Genomic DNA, 23,946 nt, shown 5'->3' with positions numbered 1-23,946 from the left:
CATCAAAATTTAGTTCCCCCCCGGTCTGTTCAAATTCTTTACTACAGTCCAACCACACACGGACCATGTCTGTCAATTAATCATCTTCTAACTTCCCTCTCTTCTCGTTTAACAACACTTGCCAGGTAGCACTACATAGGATGCCTCCTTTACAGACACCTTTAACTCTTCTCCAACTTACTTAATCCTTTTATGAGGATGCCTCCTTTACAGACACCTTTAACTCTTCTCCAACTTACTTAATCCTTTTATGAAACGTTTGCCTCTCCTGTCCGCCACGTACTGTTCAGGTGAACAGTAACCCTTCGGGACACTTTCCTCATTTCCCATTATCTCTCGTACCTACTGAAGCCGCCTAAAGACCTCTGCATAGAGTAATCACTGGACGTGAAGACCTTTGAGTTCCGGTCAGCACACTCTGGGCTACCGCGAACCGCTCTCCACCCATCTGTGATCGTCCCCTTTATGGAGATTTGAGTCAGACACCGGGCTGAACTCCGATACAGGAACACAGGAGAACTCCGTGTCTCAGTCAATGATACTTGTCAACAGGGTCTTCACAACTTATAGGCACAACACAGTACATCAAGACTTTAAGAAAACATATGGGGTTCTTACTTTCATGCCCTCGAGGACGTCCCAGACTGCTTCCGCACCCCTCCCTCAGACGAACACCAAGAGGCTACACCAGGGGACACTTTATAGGCAAGATGACTCAATTTTCCTACCTCATATCACGGGTTGCGATCCCCGGTGTCCGTTAGTGCGCCTCTCCTCGTCTGGTCTCTGGGGGTACGGGAACAGAGGGTCCAATCCTCGAGCCCCACGATTGGGCGCCAAAATTGTTCTGGTTCTGACAAAGCTGCCAGATTGATTTGATGTACTGCTCCAAATTAATTAAGATACGTGCACGGAGAGATCAGACAGACAACTCACTACATGGAGTTAATCAGTATCTCTGGTTTATTTCTGAAAACAACATGGGTTTCATGAGAGGAGGGAGTGGGAGGGGGGTGAAAGATAAAGTATATATTTTCTATTGGCTATGAACTCTCTACTTTTCTGTAACCTTGACGGCCAGAGGAAATTCCTTCTCCCTCCCCCCTGGGTGAAACCGTTACTTCTTTCTTTGTAGCTGCTTGCTTGAGCTGAACAGAAACCACAAAGAAACACATGATAAAAACACAAAGTAAGATTCTAGTTTATAGGTGTTGGCTGAATGCCTGGCCACCATCTTAGCTCAACAAGCAAGTATCCATTTTGTATCAATAGTCCATAACAAAGCTACATTGACAATCTCCTCCACTGTACTAGCGATCACTTGTCCCCATACAGAATCATTGTTTCTGCCCAGAAAAGATGATTTTGGGCTTGAATCAGCGACTCACAGTGTTTACTCATTTATCGATGGCAACTTTACAAAGGGCAATTATAGGGAAAGGCTGTTCCAAGGAATGCTCCTTCCTGATAACTGCCCCAATTGTCTGTACATGTATAGGAGCCTTAAAGGGGTTGTCGTTTTTTTATTGATGATCTGTCCTCAGGATAGGTCTGCGATTGCTAACCTCCGGCACTCCAGCTGTGGTAAATCTAGAACTCCCTACGACACTTGCTTGGCTGTTCTCAGAACTCCATAGAAATGAATGGAGCATGCTGGGAGTCGTAGTTTCACCACAGCTGGAGAGCTGGAGGTTAGCCATCACTGGTATAGTTAGTCAATATCAGATTGACATGGGTCCGACACCTGGCACCCCCGGCAATAAGCTGTACCTAGAGACAGCGACCGCAGTGTGCACATGCCGTCTCTCTTCTCACCCGCTGCTGCTGTCCTATAGACATACAGCAGCGGACAGGAAGAGAGAAGGGAGATGGCAGGTGCACACTGCGCGCGTCGTCTCTCTGCACAGCTGATTGCCAGGGTTGCCGGGTGTCAGACCGCCCCCGATCAGATATTGATGATTTGAGGATAGGTCATTAATATTAAAAAGTCCGGACAACCTCTTTAAAATCATTCACAGGAGCCTCAATAGGTAGGACATTGGGCTTGTACCCACATTGTGTCATCACAAGTCAATACACTGAAAATTCTCCATTTGCGATATTGAGGTCTTCTGTCGCAATCACTTGATTCCTCCTCCACATGATCAATCAATTTGGTCATGTGCGTCCGCTTTAAGAAGCTGAGCTGATATAGCCTTAGGCCTCCTGCACACGACTGTAGGTGTCCCGTGGCCGTATTGCGGATCCGCAATACACGGGCACTGTTCAGTGTGCATTCCGCATCACAGATGCGGAACCATTCACTTCAATGGGTCCGCAAATCCGGAGAAGCAGAATGGAACCCTATGAAAGCACGGAACCCTACGGAAACACTACGGAGTGCTTCCGTGGGGTTTCGTACCATACTTCCAATCCGCTGACCCACGGTCGGTGTTCGTGCATTGCGGGCTGCATTTTGCAGGCCGCAGCACGGCCACTGGGCGCACACGTTAGTCTTAATCTTATCACCGAAACTTCTGTTATCTATAACATACATTCTATATATGACATTGTACACTAGAATATTCTCCTAGTGGCTAATCTTCTCCTCTGTGGATCTATTAGAGCAGTGTTTCCCAACCAGTGTGCCTTCAGCGGTTACAAAGCTACAACTCCCAGCATGCCCGCACAGCCAAATGCTGTTCGGGCATGCTGGGAGTTGTAGTTTTGCAACAGCTGGAGGCACACTGGTTGGGAAACACTATATTAAGGTACGTTCACATGGAGCATTGCATATGCATCAAGTGAAATCCCCAACAAAATCCTTTATGGGACAACCATAGGTGGCCAAGTCCAGCGCTCCGCTATCTCCGGCGGTCTCCCAGAGAAGGAGTGGAGCAGCAGCATGCATGCTTGGCCCTTTTAGTGTTTAATTTTGATCATGGCAGAATTCTGTGCTTTGTGCATGAGGCTTAATAAGTCAATTAGCTAAAAGTTGGTTATACTGTAGTGATTTCAGAAGACCATTTTCTTAAAAGGTCACCAACTTTTCAGAAAAAAAAAAACTTTTGATATGTGTCGGCGACAATCAAAAGTTTAAATCGGTGGGGGTCGGAGCACTGAGACCCCCACCAATCTCTAAAATAAGGGGGCAGAAGCGTACGCATAACGGAGAAATAACACTATGTGAATGCCTCTCTCCCCTCGTTCTAGGGATCTTGGGGGACTCAGTGCCCAGACCCCCACCAACCTAAACTTTATTTGCTATGTATGGCTTAGTTTGCAACAGAATTGCACATCACAATTGTGGTACAAGCTTGCTGCAAAATGTGCCTCTGACCACTCCATCACCCCAGTAAGCCACACCCCTTACCAATAAGCCACACCTCCATTGGCAGGCTAGACACAGATCATTTCAAGGGAAGAAGGCGACAAAACAATCAGGTGGGCCACCAAAGAAAACTATGAAAAACAAAAGAACAAAACCAACAAAACAAAAAATATACAAGGGCAATTTTTGAGAGGTGGCTGATAGCAGAAGACTGATGTGACTGAATTGGAATGGCTGATATCAGCATCAAGGAAAAGGAGGGGGGAGGGGAGACCATCAGCCGACCACTCTGTTCTATAGGTCGTTACGTACTGGAACACATTAGCCAAGACCGTAAACATGAAACCCAACAACATTTAGGCAAAGAAAAGGTTTATTAAAAAATCCAAAGTGCATAGCACTCACCCAGAATTCTTTGTTGTTTGTTGAACACTCCAACAATTTCGACACATCCCCACAGAAAATAACCCCCACAACAATTTGGCTTCTGCATTCAAACATGTAACATCTGGTCAAGTCCCTTTCCAATGAACAGCGGTTCGTGAACATAGCTTTGGCTGTTTTTTGTAATGATTATGTCTTTGCACAACAAACCTATTATGCTACATAATAAATAATAATAGAAAACAAAGAAAAAATAATTTTAGTGATTTTTTTTGTAAGTCAAAACTTGCTTCCTTCTACAATAAAAATAAAATAAAAAGTCAAAATGGACTGTGTACAGATGTCATATTTGGATATTAAATCTAATTTTCTCTAAATTGTTCCCTTTCTTACCGAAAGAATGGCTCCAGTGTTAGTAATTAGCTAGTATGTTCTATAGTGGTTGATGGGGGTGGAGGGGGGAAAGACACAACATACACAAAAACTATATTTCCTAAAAAAGTCGGGCTCACAAGTTAGCGGTTATTCAAGTTAGGACACAGCTCTGTAATAATGAGGTAGTTAAATAAAGACACTTATGAAGTCCTCACGCCAGAATGCCATATGCATAAAATGAGGATTCCTTAGTATTTGGGCACTTTGACTGACCACAATTATGGGCCTCATGCATAGAAACAGGTATTAAAGAAAAAAAAAAAAAAAAAAAAAAAAAAAAAAAGGGACCTAAAACAACCAGATCAACCAGCATTGAAAAAAAAAAATGAAGGTTGGAACCTGTTTGGCTTCTATGAACAAGGCCTCGGATTTTCCTCTCCACTACTTTCTATACACGAGACCCAAGATCTTCAAACAAACCGTGTAAACGCTACTAAACTAAGATTAAATAACCTGAATGGAATATTCCTACATACACTAAGAAAATAAGTCATAAAATAGAGATATCACATCGTTCTACAATATTTGGACAAACTGACAACATAAAGTTTCGATAAATTGCAAAATTGCTTGAGGCGGTAATCTTCGAAACCTTCTTTGTAACTTGGATTTTTGCCTAAATTTCCCCGGCTTAATGGTGGTTTTGTCTTATGTCTAGAATTGACATTAAAGGGCCTTTTCGATTGAATGCAAGATTAGACAGGTCATTAGAACCACATGGAATAGGGATCTGGAAACTGGGATCACAATCGATTGCAGCGAGGAGATGGCTGTTCATATATGGTCACCTGTTGGGGATCAACAGGAACAAAGAAAAACCCCTACTGATGGAACTCCCATAGCTGTCCAACAGCTATTCCTCCTGACCCCCATTCACATTCATGCTCGGTTCGGTCAAGCACGCGTGTATTTTCAATGGCAAGAGGAGAAAGCCCCTTCGGACACCTCTAGCGGTGGCTAACCTCCTGCCAAGACAATAGGACTGGGATTGGAAAGTCAACTTGCATGGACCTTCTTTCCCCCTGCCAACATCATATTTTGGCAGATAGTCCCTCATATATATATATTAGATAGACTTGTTAAGGACACACTTACTTGACATGACATACCCTAAAAATTATTTTTGGAGCAAAAGTCCCATTAAACTTTCTGTTCCTGTAATGGACACCAGTTTTGGTCATCATCATTTGGTTTGGAAAGATGTCACACCATAAACTATATCTAATCCTACCTACTGTGTCAAATCCTCATCTAAAATTAAGGAGGGTGTACTACCAACGTTCACATTTGTTCTTTTAACATCACACAGTACATACCTGGACACAAGTTACACTACACTGCTTCCACAAAGGCGCCAAAGATGGGGGCTGAACAGCAGCTTCAAAATTAAATTTTTGCTGGACAGAAGCAAAACCGTATAGCGGTCTAACCCTATGTTAAAAATAATTACCAGCAGCATGACAAGGAGGAGGTTATAGATATATATTATATCCCTGAGTTAGTGTGAAAGATTGCCTTAAAAAAAAATGAGGTATAATTTAATTATTTGAGCAAAGTTTCTTCGTCTACCAGTAGAGGAACCAGTGGTACGACAAACAGCCACCGGCTCGCAGCAGGTACGATGCCGGGAATGGGTAAAGGCAAGTTTGCTGTATCTTCATGGATAGGCAACATAGTAATACTGTACTTCTCCTTCATAACATATCAGGAATGTCGTCTGGAGAAAAAACAACATATCTCATTCCCTGAAGACTGGGTGTCCTAGGCAGTCAATTAGTTCATTAGCACCATTGAGTAGTTTGGCCAACAAGTCCCCCATTAATCTCAGACTCTCTTTGCTCGCGTAACAGACGCTTCCTGTGGTATTACATCAATGAGGGAGGGGGTAGCACCCCAAAACAAAAGGATTGTAGATTTCACAGTATTTATTGCCCCAATAGGGCACAGAGGTAATGCAAGGCCTTCATCACCTCTCAAAACACTGAGTGATACAGGAGTAGTGTCCGTTCACTGGAAAGTTTCTGTTATAAGACACCCCTATGCAGGGTTTCACTTCTATTGGCACAGCGGCTATAGAGACGCTGGCGGCAGTCTGTATGTGCGCCCGGGGCTGGATGCCGGAGGTCAGGCCAGAGGAGCAGGTCTGAAGAGGGAATGCTGACGTATGGGCTGTCACAATCTGCTGACAGCTGGGCAGCTGAGGTGGCGGCTGGTGATGAAACTGCAGTTGGTGCTGGGAATGCAGAAAGTGGGGCACGTGCTGCTGGATGTGGGCTTGTGGCGGCGCCGGGGACTGCGGAAATAAACATGGAGTCGCTGCATGGCTCAGCTGGGATTTGTGCTTGTTGGCTTCTTTCACGTCGTTGTCATGTGCACTAAATGGAACAGAACGTGCAAATTAGGAAAGTGTAGAAATATATGTGCCACTTACACCCGAGTATGGTACTGTAGCTTTAAAATGAATATATACCCTCGAATCCCGTTTTGTTTAATCTCCCATTAATTTCTTTGTAGCTGTTAAATCATATTTTTTTCCCTGATACAGAGCTTCAAGTCCTCTGCACCAAACTAAATGATGCATTTGTCTGCCTAGTCGCCACTAGAGGGAGCTTTACTGTTTACAATATACAATTTATATACTGAACTGATATACTGAACACCCCAATAAGGCAGTATGCAAAAAGCTCTCACGCTCCCCCTGGTGGTGACTGCAAGCAGCGAGAATGTTCTCATTTAACTATGTCTATGCAGAGGATTTGGAGCCATGGCTGCTATAAAGATATGTTTAAAAAGAAAAGAAAAAAAATATATAAAAAAAAAAAAAAAAAAATCACAGAATATTGCATCTAAAAATGAAATCCAGTTGTAAAGGAAAAAATAAAAAAATAAAAATATGAGTATATGTATATTTAGAGAGAGTCACAAGTTGTGTGTGATCTGCCATATTACATGGCAATGTCGGTAAACCAGAGTTTATCTGGAGGGATTTCCGTATGATTATAAAAACACCCCTTTCCCCCCAAATAGATGAAAATTTAGTTGGTATGCAAATTTTCAGTGCCCCCTTAAAATCCACCAACTAATGCTGGGCTTTAGTGGAGATAGGACTTTGTCCTACACATCTAGGAATCACAAAGCCGTAGGAACCATATAGGACCATAATGTATATATACATGCAGTCATAGATACATCTCTGTTCACTTCATCCCATATACAGCCGTCACTTTATAATCATTTGCCTCACAGGGTGGCAAAAATAGTCTCTTTACATATAAAAAAATGAGGTGCGGTGATACATTTGTAGTGTCTACGAGTAGGAACTGGTCTTTTCCTCCTATGACCCATCTCTCTTCACAACGATTCATTTAGAAACAAAGTCATTTAGAAACCAGGCAACATCCTGGCCCCAAAAAGTCAGAGACACATAGGTGATAAAAACGGAAGTGGTACATTTAGACCAACATTGAGATATATTTGTACATAAATAGGACGTGTTATCAAGAAAAAATAATAATGCATCTGCTTCAAATAACACTTTCCCGAATTCTCAGACATATTGCAGTGACACCACCATAGTACAGGCTGCAATTTACTGCAGCCAATCGTCTGTGAATGGGCTAACGTTCTCGTACTCCATTCTAGGGATTCACCCCCTGAACAAAATACTTACATCAGTAATCTCTCAATGCAAGGCACAAGGATGTCCCAGGAGTACACCGTAAGACGGTGGAGCCTCATAGGCCAGGAGGGTGTGAGCCGCAGGATAATGCGTGAGGCTGCAACACACGCAGCGGCCACGAGCGATGGAATGTAATTTAAAAACACGTGATCTGTGAAGAAAACCAAGAATACCAAGGTTTAGACTCATTTCTAAGAGCTCAACTCATGCTTGGCTCAGCAGACAAAGAGAAAAAGGACTCACCTTGCAGCGATACTTCCAAGAAATAGTCTGCATATTTGGCCATGTAGATTTTGGTCTTTTCTAGGCAGATCATGGGCCAGCCATCATGGAGGTCAGTGTCGTGGACAGCAATAGACAAGTAGTAATCTATAAAATGGGCAGGAGTTGGGAGGCACAAGTTCCACTCAAAGGTTTCCAGCAGCAGAAGCTCCATATGGAGCAGGTTCTGTTTGGTTAGCACCAGGTTCATGTTGGTCATACATCCAAGACTATTCAGCTGGTCAAGCTTTGGCACTCGGTCTTCCTTGTCTTCAAATTTACCTGATTGAATACAACAAATGGACCATGCATCAAATTATCTATGGAAGTTCTGCAGGGTAGCTACTCGAGCTCCAAAAGATCTGAAAAAACATCTTATGCCATTTTGAGAAATTCACCTGAATCGAATGACCAATAGTTAGGATTCTGAATTTTCTAAAAAATTCAGGTCAAATTCAATTAGTCTAGAATCGACTCACTCGCCTCTGGTGCCTTTAGAAACTGAGTGTAAGGGCTCATTCACCCAACCGCATCCGTTTTAGAGGTCCACAAAACACAGATACCGGCTGTGTGCATTCCGCATTTTGTGGATCGGATCGTCTTTCTCCTGTGTAGAAATGTCTCTTCTTGTCCGCAATTACGGACAATAGGACATGTTCTATTTTTTTGCGGGACCACAGAACAGAAGTACGGATGCGGACAGCACACAATGTGCTGTCCACATCTTTTCATGCCTCACCGACATGAACGGATCCGTAACGGTCCAGTGGAACGGATATGAACAGAAATATACGGTCATGTGAATGGGGTCTAAGACTGGTTTCACACACACAAAAAATACAGATGTATTTTTAAGCCGTTATTAGGGCCACAAGTCCCTGCCAACCATAGGTCTGATGACAAGAACTAACTGCATCATGGAAATCTACGATGTAGTTAATTGCCGTTTGACAAAGTGAGGCAAAATAATGATGAGAAGCCATGACGCTGGATCCCTCAGCCGAGTGCTGTACTCCATTATTTATACAGATCAGCGGGTAGGACAATGCCTTCACTTTCTATGGCAGGGACATGCAGAGCATTTACAGGCATTACACAAATCCTCCTCTACTAGAGACTACTCCATTCATTGCAGACAGTAACCCCACTGTTATACTGGAAAAAGTCCTGGTGTCAGGCATTTACCATAATTTGCAATACATCGGGCATTCACAACATAGAAGATGGTGGAGAAAGTACAAGGAAGAGGGAGCCTTATCAAAACTACAAAAAAAAAGGGGGGAGAAAAGAGAATCTTGCATCTTTCTCTCTCTACGGAAGTCAACAGTTGTGAGAAGTGGAACATCTATGACTCATGACTGATGGGTCACACATGTTGCCTTCAGGACAATCATGGAGGAATCTGCTTATTACTGGAACACTCCGACGGCTAAAAGGATTTCATAATTATGCAGTTCCAACATACACCAGTCAGGCATAACACCAAATATTGTATAGGCCCCCCTTGTGCTATGACTGGGGTGGCCAGATGTCCGGTTTTAGGCCGGACATTCCGGTTTTCAGGCTCCCTGTCCTCCGTCCGGCACAGTGCCTGGACGGACACAGGGATGTCCTCCTTTCCAGTAGCTCACGTCTCAGACAGCAGCATTGTGCTGTCTGAGCGTAAGCTGCAGGAACTGACCGAGGCTTCTCTCACCCCAAGTCAGTCACTAGAGCCGCAGACATGGCTCCCTGTGGATGACTGAGGGGGAGAGAAGCGTCCGGCTGCCCCCGGCCCACCTTCCATTCCCAAAGTTCTTCTCTCTCCTCCCCCGTGTTTTTCCAGCGGATGGTGGGGGCGTGGCTTCACTGGCAGGTGGGCGTGACTTTATGTAGTTTGGGGGCATGGTTTAGGTCATTGTGGGAGTGATTTGGGGGCGTTGTGGGTGTGGTTTGGGCCGGTCCGGCTTTCTAGGGTGAAGCCAGTGGCCACCCTAGCTATGACCCATCAAGACATGGACTCCATAAGACTTTTGAAGGTACCCAACATTAAACTTTTCAAGAATTTGTACTATAGCAAGTCTTCTAAAGGACTGGACCAGCTGCTACCCACGTGCGTCAGCAAGTCTTTGGCATCCAGAATCCCATGGTCCTTTCACTGGTTCTCCTTCCTTATATCAACATGGATAGGTACTAAACCATTGCATACCGGGATTAACCCCCCCCCCATCCACCAAGACCGGTCATACTCTGACCCAGTAGTGTAGTCCTCACAATTTGGCCCTTGTCAAAATCGTCCAGATCCTTATGCTTTCCAATTTTGTTCTTGCTTACAAAATCTACCTTGTGGATATTGCTGTGGATCCACCGCAGATTTCACCCTCTGCATTGCAAAAGATCAGATTGGTGGCAGATTTCCATAATTTTTTATTTTTTTTTAGAAATCTCTTCCACTTCTCTGCTACTTTCTGTAAATGGAGTGGATTTTAAACATGCAATCTGCGATGTGTGACTGCACCTTTTAAACAAAGTTTGGATTCTGTACGTGACTACAACATTCTCCTCAAAGTCAAACAAGCCCAGTGACAACTCCATTCCCTTGAAGGGCAGTCATTGTAGCTCATATCTTCCTAGCCACTAAATGCCCACCAAGGAAAATATCCCCAACATTGGAGAAATTGCTTCCAGAATCGACAAAACATGCAAGAACCACTCAACGCCTGGATATGCCATCTATCCCTTTGCAAACGGACTCTGCGTGGACTATTTTACCCAAGAATAGATCTTTTTTTTTTTTTTGGTCCTGTTAGATTTAACTTTTTCTATCATCCTTTTACATTAGGTTATGCAATCTTCTTAACCCCTTAAGGACCAGGCTCATTTTCACCTTAAGGACCAGGCCATTTTTTGCAAATCTGACCAGTGTCACTTTAAGTGCTGATAACTTTAAAACGCTTTTACTTATACAGGCCATTCTGAGATTGTTTTTTCGTCACATATTGTACTTCATGACACTCGTAAAATAAAGTCAAAAAAATTAATTTTTTTGCATAATAAAATACCTAATTTACCAAAAATTTGGAAAAATTAGCAAATTTCAAAGTTTCAGTTTCTCTACTTCTGTAATACATAGTAATACCCTCAAAAATTGTGATGACTTAACATTCCCCATATGTCTACTTCATGTTTGAATTATTTTGGGAATGATATTTTATTTTTTGGGGATGTTACAAGGCTTAGAAGTTTAGAAGCAAATCTTGAAATTTTTCAGAAATTTACAAAAACCCAATTTTTAGGGACCACTACAGCTCTGAAGTCACTTTGCAAGGCTTACATAATAGAAACCGCCCAAAAATGACCCCATTCTATAAACTACACCCCTCAAGGTATTCAAAACTGATTTTACAAACTCTGTTAACCCTTTAGGTGTTGCACAAGAGTTATTGGCAAATGGGGATGAAATTTGAGAATTTCATTTTTTTGCCTAATTTTCAATTTTAACCCATTTTTTCCACTAACAAAGCAAGGGTTAACAGCCAAAAAAGACTGTATCTTTATTGCCCTGACTCTGCCGTTTACAGAAACACCCCATATGTGGCCGTAAACTACTGTACGGCCACACAGCGGGGCGTAGAGTGAAAGGTGCGCCGGATGGTTTTTGGAAGCCAGATTTTGCTGGACAGTTTTTTTGACACCATGTCCCATTTGAAGCCCCCTGATGCACCCCTAGAGTAGAAACTCCATAAAAGTGACCCCATCTAAGAAACTACACCCCTCAAGGTATTCAAAACTGATTTTACAAACTTCGTTAACCCTTTAGGTGTTGCACAAGAGTTATTGGCAAATGGGGATGAAATTTGAGAATTTCATTTTTTTGCCTAATTTTCAATTTTAACCCATTTTTTCCACTAACAAAGCAAGGGTTAACAGCCAAACAAGACTGTATCTTTATTGCCCTGACTCTGCCGTTTACAGAAACACCCCATATGTGGCCGTAAACTACTGTACGGCCACACAGCGGGGCGTAGAGTGAAAGGTACGCTGTATGGTTTTTGGAAGGCCAGATTTTGCTGGACAGTTTTTTTGACACCATGTCCCATTTGAAGCCCCCTGATGCACCCCTAGAGTAGAAACTCCATAAAAGTGACCCCATCTAAGAAACTACACCCCTCAAGGTATTCAAAACTGATTTTACAAACTTTGTTAACCCTTTAGGTGTTGCACAAGATTTAATGGAAAATAGAGATACAATTTCAAAATTTCACTTTTTTGGCAGATTTTCCATTTTAATATTTTTTTTCCAGTTACAAAGCAAGGGTTAACAGCCAAACAAAACTCATTATTTATGGCCCTGATTCTGTAGTTTACAGAAACACCTCATATGTGGCTGTAGACCGCTGTACGGGCACACGGCAGGGCGCAGAAGGAAAGGAATGCCATACGGTTTTTGGAAGGCAGATTTTGCTGGACTGGTTTTTTGACACCATGTCCCATTTGAAGCCCCCTGATGCACCCCTAGAGTAGAAACTCCATAAAAGTTACCCCATCTAAGAAACTACACCCCTCAAGGTATTCAAACTGATTTTACAAACTTTGTTAACCCTTTAGGTGTTGCACAAGATTTAATGGAAAATAGAGATACAATTTCAAAATTTCACTTTTTTGGCAGATTTTCCATTTTAATATTTTTTTTCCAGTTACAAAGCAAGGGTTAACAGCCAAACAAAACTCATTATTTATGGCCCTGATTCTGTAGTTTACAGAAACACCTCATATGTGGCTGTAGACCGCTGTACGGGCACACGGCAGGGCGCAGAAGGAAAGGAATGCCATACGGTTTTTGGAAGGCAGATTTTGCTGGACTGGTTTTTTGACACCATGTCCCATTTGAAGCCCCCTGATGCACCCCTAGAGTAGAAACTCCATAAAAGTGACCCCATCTAAGAAACTACACCCCTCAAGGTATTCAAACTGATTTTACAAACTTTGTTAACCCTTTAGGTGTTGCACAAGATTTAATGGAAAATAGAGATACAATTTCAAAATTTCACTTTTTTGGCAGATTTTCCATTTTAATATTTTTTTTCCAGTTACAAAGCAAGGGTTAACAGCCAAACAAAACTCATTATTTATGGCCCTGATTCTGTAGTTTACAGAAACACCTCATATGTGGTTGTAGACCGCTGTACGGGCACACGGCAGGGAGCAGAAGGAAAGGAATGCCATACGGTTTTTGGAAGGCAGATTTTGCTGGACTGGTTTTTTTGACACCATGTCCTATTTGAAGCCCCCCTGATGCACCCCTAGAGTAGAAACTCCAAAAAAGTGACCCCATTTTAGAAAGTACGGAATAGGGTGGCAGTATTGTTGGTACTAGTTCAGGGTAGATATGATTTTTGGTTGCTCTATATTACACTTTTTGTGCGGCAAGGTAACAAGAAATAGCTTTTTTGGCACGTTTTTTTTTTTGTTATTTACAACATTCATCTGACAGGTTAGATCACGTGGTAATTTTATAGAGCAGGTTGTCACGGACGCAGCGATACCTAATATGTATACAATTTTTTTTATTTATGTAAGTTTTATACAATAACTTCATTTTTAAAACCAAAAAATTGTTTAGTGTCTCCATAGTCTGAGAGCCATAGTTTTTTCAGTTTTTGGGCGATTATCTTGAGTAGGGTCTAATTTTTTGCGGGATGAGATGACAGTTTGATTGGCACTATTTTGGGGTGCATATGACTTTTTGATCGCTTGCTATTACACTTTTTGTGACGTAAGATGGCAAAAAATTGCTTTTTTTGCACAATTTATTATTTTTATTTTTTATGGTGGTCACCTGAGGGGTTAGGTCATATGATATTTATATAGAGCCGGTCGATACGGACGCGGCAATACCTAATATGTATACTTTATTTTTATTTATGTAGGTTTTACACAATGATTTTATTTTTGAAACAAAAAAAATGATGTTTTAGTGTTTCCATAGTCTAAGAGCCATAGTTTTTTCAGTTTTTGGGCGATTATCTTGAGTAGGGTCAAATTTTTTGCGGGATGAGATGACGGTTTGATTGGTACTATTTTGGCGTACATGCGACTTTTTTGATCACTTTTATTACCTTTTTTGGGAAGTAAGGTGGGCAAAATTTCAATTTTCTCATAGTTTTTATTTTTTTATTTTTATGGCGTTCACTGTGCGGGGAAAGTAACATGACCGTTTTATAGATCAGGTCGTTACGGACGCGGCGATACCTAATATGTGTAGTTTATTTTATTTTTTTTAATTTTTATTCAGTGATAAATGTTTTTTTTTTTTATCTTAACTTTTTTCACTTATTTTTTTTTTTTTTTACCCAGACCCACTTGGTTCTTGAAGATCCAGTGGGTCTGATGTCTGTAAAATACAGTACAGAACCTATATAGGTATCTGTAACTGTATTTTACTTACACTGAACAGATCTATGCTTTCAGCACAGATCTGTTCAGCACCATGGACAGCAGGACGCCTGAGCAGGCGTCCTGTTGTCATGGGAACCTTCCCCGTCTGCTCAGTTATGGTCAGAACTGCGCAGACGGGGAAGGGTAAGGACGGGGCTCTGGGGGGGCTGTCTGGGGGCTCTCTCCCTCTCCCATCGGGGGGCTGCAAAGGCACAGCAGCCCCCCGATCGGAGAGGGAGGGAGCTCCCTTTTACTGTTAACCTTTTCCATACAGCGGTCCGTACGGACCGCTGTATGGAAAGGGTTAAACGGCTGACATCGCATCAACGATGTCAGCCGTTTATACCAGGGTGCCAGCAATGTGCTGGCACCCTGGTATACCCACTGTACACCAACGATTATTCAATGGGAGGCGGGCGGGGGATCGCGATCCCGCCTGCCGCACCGCCCGCCTCCCGCAACGCCCCCACCGCCTGCGACACCCCCCCTGCACCACCCGCTGCCATCAAATCATGCAGGGGTGCAGGGGGGGTGTACTATATTGATTTTAGACACTCTAAAGTTTCTGATCCCCGCGGTCAGGGACCGCGGGGATCAGAAACTGCAAAAAGCGCAGCAAACCGCAGGTCTGAATTGACCTGCGGTTTGCTGCGATCGCCGACACGGGGGGGTCACATGACCCCCCCTGGCGTTTTAACAGGATGCCGGCTGAATGATTTCAGCCGGCATCCTGTTCAAATTAACCCCTGCGGCGCCGGAATGCCGATTTTAAAGTCAGGACGTACCGGTACGTCCTTGGTCCTTAAGGACTCGGGAAATAGGGCGTACCGGTACGTCCTATGTCCTTAAGGGGTTAAAGGATTTGTCTCCCTTCAGTAAACGCCACTTATGTAGAGAAAGTTAATACAAGGCACTTCCTAATGTATTGTGGTTGTCCATATTGCTTCCTTTGCTGGCTGGATTCATTTTTCCACCACATTATACACTTCTCGTATCCAGGTGGTACGACCACCGCTGCAGTGCAGAGGTGGACGGGACCAAAGCTGATGAGCATGCGTGTTCATGTGCGCTCCCACCGTCCCGACCACCAGGGAGGCTGGTGCCGTTTCCTATCGCGTGCAAGCAAGACCACCACTTCTGGACTGCAGGGTGGTCGTAGCCCCTGGATACAATCAGTGTATAATATAGGGTTGCACCGGGTATCGAACTTTCGATAATCAATACTTTTGTACCCAAATCGATCAGATACCGGGATTTGCTATTTTCTGATACTAGGCACTACTGCGCAAGCCTAGTATCTCTGCCTCGGCGGGCACCATGTTCTCTTGAGCTGGCACAGTGGATAAGAAGAGAATCCCTCCCTCTCCACTGCGATGTAGCTGCCGCTGGCCACCAATGAGAAAATAATACTGAGGAGGACCGGAGGGTCTGTTAACACTGCACCACCAATGCATATAATTAACCCATAAATACAAATGTAGGCGGCGGGTGCCGGCCGGATCACACAGCTGACACCTGGCCTCAACGACAGGGCACAGTGCAGCACCCTAATAGATCTCTATTACGATGAACAGGACAAGGGGGCTAATAGTTATTAAATAAAAAGTTTAAATAAATAAATAAATTAATAAAAATGCGGAATGCACGTGGCTTTTTTTGGTGTAATGTTTTTCACGTGGTATCGAATATCGCAAAAAAATTTATGGTGTTGAAATCAAATTAACATTTTGGTATCATGACAACGCTAGTATAGTGTAATGGAAAAATTAATCCAGCCAGGAAAGGAGGCAATATGGACAATCACAGTACATTAGTAAGTGCCTTGTATTAACTTTCTCTACCTGATAAATACCATTTGCTGAAGTGAGACAACCCCTTTAAGATAGGTAAACGATATCAGAGTCGTATCTTTGTATTGCTTAATATCATTGCCTTACAGTCTAATAAAAAAAATCTCAGAAGAAAAAAAAACAAGCCCAATGAAAATTCAGAAAATATATGTAAACCATTTATGGCAAATCTATCTAATACCCAATGTATTAAGCACAGATGTTCTTACTTGCTAGAAGCAAACAGGAAAGCGCCACGATGTGTAACTGTTGGATAGAGATGTCGTAGCGGTCCATGAAGAGGTCCAGCAGGTAGACAGCGAGATGACGGGCAGTAGGACACAGCTTAAATCGATTACTGACAATAGCTATCAGGTCTGCAAAGTAGCGTCTTAGGTTCAGCTGGGGAGACTGGCCTTTGTAGGTCGGAAGCTTCAGTTCCTAAGTAAACAGAGAAGCAAAGTGGTAATTTAAGTCTGCCGACAAATGCGCAGGATAGTCACACAGGAGGAGGGGAGGAATACAGCGTTTACACAGCGAGCACTCTGCACAAGACACGATTTAAGTTCTATCTTTAATCTTGCTCCTAGACTCTTGGGCTTTATTCACACATGAATGTTTTGTTCAGGGTTTTGTTGCGATTTTGACGTGCGACTAAACCCTCAGAGGGGGGACCCCATTTTGCAACTTTTTAAATTCCATTTTTAACTCCTCCTCGCCAATTTCCAAAAGGGGGCATGACGCAGGTGCAGGGTTTCCAACAAGAAGTTTTATTTATTTTTTCTGGACAATTTATCCCAAAATCACGTAGAACCAACATTTCTCACAGGACATATTGGAAAACCGTAATGAATTATAAAAATTGTAAGTCATATGCATCTATAGCTTTATATATTGATAAGAACGTATTACCAGCATTTACAGTGAGCTGTAAAATAATGATAAATTACCACCAAAACTGTCTAGTCAGGTACCACAAGCATAAAAATTGAAAATAACGGACACATCTATTTTTTTTTTTCAGGAAAAAAGTTGCCAATTACTGAATGTACCGAAATTTCGGGATAGTTGGCAACCCTGAACGGGTGGAGTGTGGGCTGACACATTTATCATCACTTATCCCAGACAGACACTGGCATAAAAAAAGACCGATATCTACGGCAGTTCCAAGCTGGCACAGGTTTCAGTCTGGCGCGCGGACTGCCGGAGGAGGCATTTCATTTATGACGAGGTCTGCGCCTTCTCATAAATTAAAATGTCTCCTCTGACAGCACAGGGCCCATCATGCCAGGCTTGGAAACTCAGGGTCTTAGCGCACAGCCATATAGGATGGAATTTCCGCAGCGGACGCACTGCGGATTTGTAGATGATTTTGCTGCAGATTGGCGCATTGCAAAGGGTGAAATCTCTAATGAAAATCTCCAGCATAGATTGACAAACTGTGGATTTAAATTCTGTGCCACGGTGGGTTTATGCATTTTTTTTTTTGCGACCCGTGGATGAGATTTTCATCACTGAAGTTTAGGTTTGGGTTAGGTGTTGTGTAGATTTTATTATTTTCCCTTATAACATGTTTATAAAGGAAAATAATAGCATTCTTAATACAGAATGCAAAGTAAATTAGGGATGGAGGGGTTAAAAAATAAATAAAAAATTACCGGCTCCAACGCTGCCGGTCTCTGTTCTATGTTCAGGACCTGGCAAAAAAACTAGTGGCGACGTCACTGTGCTCATCACATGGTCCAATCACATGGTTAATCACCATAGTGATGGTGAGGGACCATGTGATATCACGTCACCACAGGTCCTTAGCCGGCAGCTCAACATTACAGAAGAAGACAGAGATCCACAACTACGCGATCAAGTGGACTCGGTGAGTTAATTTTTTTTTATTTTTAACCCCTCCATCACTATTTTACTATGCATTCTGTATTCAGAATGCTATTATTTTCCCTTATAACCATGTTATAAGGGAAAATAATAATGATCGGGTCTCCATCCCGATAGTCTCCTAGCAACCGTGCGTGAAAATCGCACCGCATCCGCTCTTGCTTGCAGATGCTTGCGATTTTCACGCGGCCCTATTCACTTCTATGGTGCCTGCGTTACGTGAAAAACGCAGAAAACAGACGTTACTCATGATGGTACCAAACCTTTCTAGAATTATAAAGTAAAAACCGCCGACGGTTACCACTGTTGCTTTGATACAGGTTTTCTATTTTTTAGTGCCATTTTACAATCGTGGTTTCAGGCTATATAAATGAATATTCGTATTTCATACCAATTCTCGTACCCGATTTCTGGCCTGTGTAAACGCAGCCGCCAATCACCCAACAAAAAAAGCAAACGTGTTTGTTCTGGTGATGGCATCTTTCATGCTGCACCAAAAATCCTTGTTTTGTCGGCAGCGCATCGTCCTGTGTAAACAGGGAATGTGCTGTGGTCAACATGCAAACTGAATTGGGAACAAACAAGTGTAATAGCGATCACTGATCCTCCATTCACTTTGCAGCAGGCCTTGTATAAAGTCGATGTTGCTCAGTGGTGCAACAAGACCCACCTCGCTCACATCTCCATTTAGGAGGTCCGATGCAAATACCGGCTGTCGGCCAGACAAATAAATGTTGCAGCAAAAACCTGGCATTTATGGCGGAATCGGCTGGACCTCATTACAGTCAATGGGGATCTGGCAACGTTGGATCCTGCGGGATCTGGCAGGCTGCTCCTAAATGGAGATGTGGACGCAACCTATCACCCCTGAATATAATGAGCACACCTCGCTCCTGTACTTAGTCACCAATCTCAGCTCCAGGTAAAAGGTAATAACCCGGTGACGGCAGACATACTCACTGCCACCAAGTTTTCATACGTGGCCACAATTACAGAGAAGGGATGAAAAGCCTATATTTGCCGGTGCCCTTGTTGGCTCTGTTCATGCAAGCAACATGGCATCCTTCCATACCGGAGCATGACGGCTGACAGCAGATTCATTTCTGAAGTGATCCCAACAAAGCTGGACCCTATAGATTTGAATAGAGTCCGTCAGGTTTCCAGACTGAACAGTCTTCCTGTTCTGCAGCAAGATATGCAGCTGAACAGGAAGAAGACTCGGGAACATGTCTGGAAGAGGAACAGAAGAGCCCGCGGCGGAATCAGTGGCCCAACGGAGGGCTAAGTACTGGCCAAAGTCTAACCCATGTACAATGATACTGGTGAGAGCTGATTGAAGCAAGTCGATGTTTGTCATTTTAGGGACCGGTTTCGGCTGTTTTCTATCTTCTAAACATTTCTAAAACATTCAAAATGAAGTACTGACCAAACTCTTTCTACAACGGACTGATTATTTTATTTATTTTTTAAAAGCCCGGAGAATAACTTTAAAGAGGCTCTGTCACCTGGTTCCAGCAAACCCTAATAGTCATATAGCCATGTAGGGCACTCAAAGTGGTTCTGCAGTTTTTTAAACTGATGATCTATCAGCATCTAATCGGCGGGGGTACGACACCCGGGACCCCTGCCGATCAGCTGAGAAGGCAGCAGTGCAGGCAGTAGCGCCGCGGCCTTCTCACTGTTTACCGCAGGCCCAGTGACGTCATGACTAGTATCAATGGCCTGGGCGGGGCTAAGCTCTGTTCACTTGAATGGGTCCACACAAAAAAAAATATATATATAATAATGGAACGGAAACCGAAAGAAAATACATTAGTGTGCATGAGCCCTAAAGAGAATGTATCACGTATATGTTCTCATTATTTACTAATTACAACCAGAAAGTGATACATAGTCCTTCTGCCTGAATTTTTTTTTTCTGCATGTAGATTTATTTTACTGCTTTATTTTCTGTCCATGATTATGGGAGTAGCCATCTTGCCTGTACAGGCCATTGTGCAGGAGGGGGGAGTAGATAAGCTGACAACTATTGTGAACGGTTGATTCTGAGCTATCTATACAGAGGTGTTACTGTATAAAATGAGAAAACTTGGGCGCTGTTATCTGCCATTGCAATCCTGTCTGTGATGATAATGAGATGACTGCTAAAAAGCAATCTGGACAAATGTGTCAGCATGTAATTAGGTTTAATGGCCGGTGTGAAAACTGCAGAATTTTTTATTTTTTTTTATTGACTACCAAAAATTATTTAAAAAAAATATTTAACATAAAAGTTTGATTTTAACAATAGGCTGTTCTCGGAAGACTTGACATACAAGTGGTCAGACGAGGGCAGATGTCTCGCTGACACCAGAAGATAAACCTTATTAATGAGCAGACCAAACACATTGGCTGCCGCCTTCACAGGCCTGTCCAGACAAACCATCTCTCCATTGTTTGGCCGGGTTCATACCCTGAGCAGATTCAGGATAACGCATTTATAATTAGCTTAGCGAAATTCCTTTCAGGAACGGTCTACACAGGCAAAAATCAAGCCGGCACTGAGGGTCGTAGGCAAAACTTCTCACATAGCACCCTATTGTTTTAGAGTTTTTAAATGCCTAAAGACTAATTGACTTGTGCAGATTTTAGACGTGGCTGAGCCGCCCCGAAGAGCAATTCATCAAATTAATTAAATGTGGGTAACCATAGCAACCTAATCCACTTGACCGAAGCAGCAGAAGAAATTAATGGCAGAGGCCCAAAAATAAATAAATAAATAAAAAAGTTACAATGTAGATGATAAGTAAATTACTGTAGATGAAAAGAACCGGGACAAGGATCCCCATATTCAAAAACCCTGAATAGAAGAACAAAAGATGAGGGGTATAAACGCTTCCACCACCTTGGAGCAGGACACTTGTAGCAACAAAAGAAGCCTTTGCAATTGCTGGCCAGTTTGCCGTTTTGAGGGACAACCCCCAGCATGCTGCTGAATGACAAAAGAGATTTAAACCGTGACAATCTACTTGTGGCAGCGCCCCAGAGCAGCCTCGCCAACTATTCCCCAACACATATGCCCTAAAGGAAACTAAAGGCTCCCTGCTACTTAACACCGGAGTGTGAACTGAGGCACTGGGAAGTAACCAGCTGGACTGGACTCCGACACAGGACAATAAAACACTGAGGATCTTCAGCAACATTATTTACAGAAGACATGAGCCTCTGACTACAGCCTTCTGGAGAACTGGTAGAGAGGGAAAAAGGTATAGATAAAAATAACATAATAAAGATTATATATATATATATATATATATATATATATATATATATATATATATATATATATATATATATATATATATATACACACACACACAAATTTATTTAGTTTTTTTTCTTCTTCTTTAAATAATCAAATTTTTAATGAACTGGGAAATCATTAACTGAATAGTTGAGAATCCAAAGAGGCTCCAAAGTTGTTGCCTTTAAGTGGCCAAACACATTAATCGATCAAAATGGACGATTTCTGCCCAAACAAGCGCTCGCCAGTTGAAGTTTAACAATGAACGATTGTTTTAGCCGACTGATGACAGGCCATTATTCCCTGAATAAGAAGTCAACCGGGTTTCATCCCTTCTTTGCCCATTTTCACACGGTCAGTATTTTTGGACCAGTATTTGTAAGCCAAAACACAGAAGAGGCACAAATATATATTTCTACTCTACCTTTTCTCTGAAGGCTTTGGCTTCCAAATACTGACCATGTGAAACAGGCCTTATAGAACGAACAATCCCAGACAGATCTTTCACCCGGGCAGATTGAACAACAATATGGACTAAAATGGTATGGCGATCATTCACCAGATGCTTTTTCAACCATTAACCAACTATAAACTATTTGTAAGGTCACCTTTTGTACAATTTACTCAAAAGTTTAGAAAAAGAAAAAGATTTTTTTTTACCATACAACCGTACTTTGTGTAGAAAATTATATATATATACACACACACACACACACACACACACAAAACATTTATTTTTTTCCTGCACATCAACGATAAAAAGGAAAAATAGCAAAAAATATAAAAACAGACAAGAGTAGAAAATCACAGGATATTCACTTACTTTATAGCGGAGAGCCTGATGGATGTCTGCAGCGAGCTGACCCCTCCACCACGACCCTTCAAGCTCCATTGCATGGGAAGTCAAGAGATCAAAAGGCAGAACAACCTGGTCTGCAAGAGAAGCACACACAAAACAACTTTACACCATCTTCCCAGAGCTGAATCCAAGCGCTTTCTCAACTCAACTTTACATACAAAGAGCCTCCTAAAGTGAGAACTGCAAAAAAGCAGGGGAAAAAAAACAACCTTCCTGGCCTAATTTGCACTTAATTAAAATCCCACCAACAGGGGTTTAGCGTCCAACTTATTCCAAGAGCCAGGCTGCTAACACCTGCAGATCTAATTAACTAAAAAAATAAAATAAATTAATGATACCTTGCCGCCATGGCCTTCTTCGTCAGCGCCGTATTAAAACGTAAAATAACCCGAACCAGCTTATGGACGTAAAAGGTGTAAAAAAATAAACAAAAATCGAACCCCCCCCACCACCACCACGGAAGTTAAACTGTAAGTGTAAAATATATTAAAGACATCACTGTGGGATACACAAGTGTAAGAGTTACTGCAAATGCTAGACTATGATAAAACTAATATAACCAATTATGATAAAACTACAATAAAATAAAAGCAAATTACAAAAATAAACATTTAATGCTGAACTAACACAACTACATTGGAAGTGTAAATGATTTGAGTATTTTTTTTTTTATGCCAGATCTAGGAACGGTAGGAAGAAAATCGGACAGTGGTGAAAAAAAAACAAAAAAACAAAAACAAAACTATGAGCAAATAAAAAAGATAAAATAAATGAATTAAAAACATACAGAAAACACAGATTCTATGAAATATTAGTCCTAAGTAAGTGACCCCCGTGATAGTTTATGATATTAACAGTTTAACCCCTTATGCAGCAAGACATTTTACGGTATAAAAAAAAAAATTCATACATTTAAAAGAATCAAAATAGAAAAACTGATTTTGTTGAATTTCATGGCAATCCTGGAAGATTTCTGCCCCCAGCAGGAGATCACCCATCATGCATGTCTATGGACATTCCTAGCTGAGGACACTGCAGCCAACAAAGCCTCATCACCCCCATCAGACTCCCGCTGGAAGTTCCCCATAAAGTCCCCAAACATCTCCCCCCTACGGACCGACCTCAGTCAGTGATCGGCTCCTGGACTCGTATCACGCTCCAAGCGCATCTCTCGTCCCCCGTTACCGAGGCTCCCACTTCAGCTCCCCGCTGCTGCCCGGCCCCGTCCATTAACAATCGGCCCGGATCTCCCCATCCATTGTTAAAGGGCCGAGTGCTATGGAGTGTATACAAAGCCCTAGCTCGGACACATGCCGCTGGGGGGAGCTCCACCAATAGCAGGTGAGCTTACACACGCACCTTCTCCTTTCCTCCAATCACGGATCCGCTCTTATTCTGGGATTTGGAAGCTGTGAATCGCGCAGCCGCACCTCGGCAGAATTTTGAGTCTCCTAGCTCTCCGTACGCCCATTGACTGCTACGTCGGAGATGGGGAGGGTTGGGTGACGGGCGGGGCTGGATGATGGTAGGCGGGGTTTAGCAGGGCTTAGTTGACTCTCCCAGACGGGTAATACGTTGTAGTGGGCGGGGCTTGTTTGG

At 42.6% G+C, this 23,946-nt stretch overlaps 1 protein-coding gene across 2 annotated transcripts; it reads right to left on the bottom strand.

Annotated features, from left to right (window-relative positions):
• Positions 1-3,674: 3,674 nt before the first annotated feature.
• CCNJ (cyclin J) lies at positions 3,675-23,648 on the bottom strand. Of its 2 annotated transcripts, none has more exons than XM_044297896.1 (6): positions 23,469-23,648; positions 22,312-22,421; positions 16,546-16,756; positions 8,052-8,351; positions 7,800-7,959; positions 3,675-6,504 (listed from the first exon to the last, which is right to left on the bottom strand). In XM_044297896.1, exons 2-6 carry the CDS (start codon positions 22,378-22,380, stop codon positions 6,096-6,098), a joined length of 1,149 nt encoding a protein of 382 aa, XP_044153831.1. In that variant the 5' UTR covers positions 22,381-22,421; positions 23,469-23,648; the 3' UTR covers positions 3,675-6,095. The 2 variants fall into 2 exon arrangements, with proteins under 2 accessions (XP_044153831.1, XP_044153830.1); XM_044297895.1 differs by lacking the exon at positions 23,469-23,648 and adding an exon at positions 23,258-23,394.
• Positions 23,649-23,946: the final 298 nt, after the last annotated feature.

This window comes from Bufo gargarizans, chromosome 6, assembly GCF_014858855.1.
Source record: "Bufo gargarizans isolate SCDJY-AF-19 chromosome 6, ASM1485885v1, whole genome shotgun sequence".
Classification (NCBI taxonomy): Eukaryota; Metazoa; Chordata; class Amphibia; order Anura; family Bufonidae; genus Bufo; species Bufo gargarizans.
This window is presented reverse-complemented; position numbering and strand designations above follow the sequence as displayed.

Coding starts and splice junctions, on each gene's coding strand:
- CCNJ (XM_044297895.1), bottom strand. CDS start 23,348: ATGATGGGTGATCTCCTGCTGGGGGCAGAAATCTTCCAGGATTGCCAT. Junction 16,757..22,311: donor ATCAGGCTCTCCGCTATAAA/GTAAGTGAATAT, acceptor CTGTTTACTTAG/GAACTGAAGCTTCCGACCTA. Junction 6,505..7,799: donor TGCATTGAGAGATTACTGAT/GTAAGTATTTTG, acceptor TGTTCCATTTAG/TGCACATGACAACGACGTGA.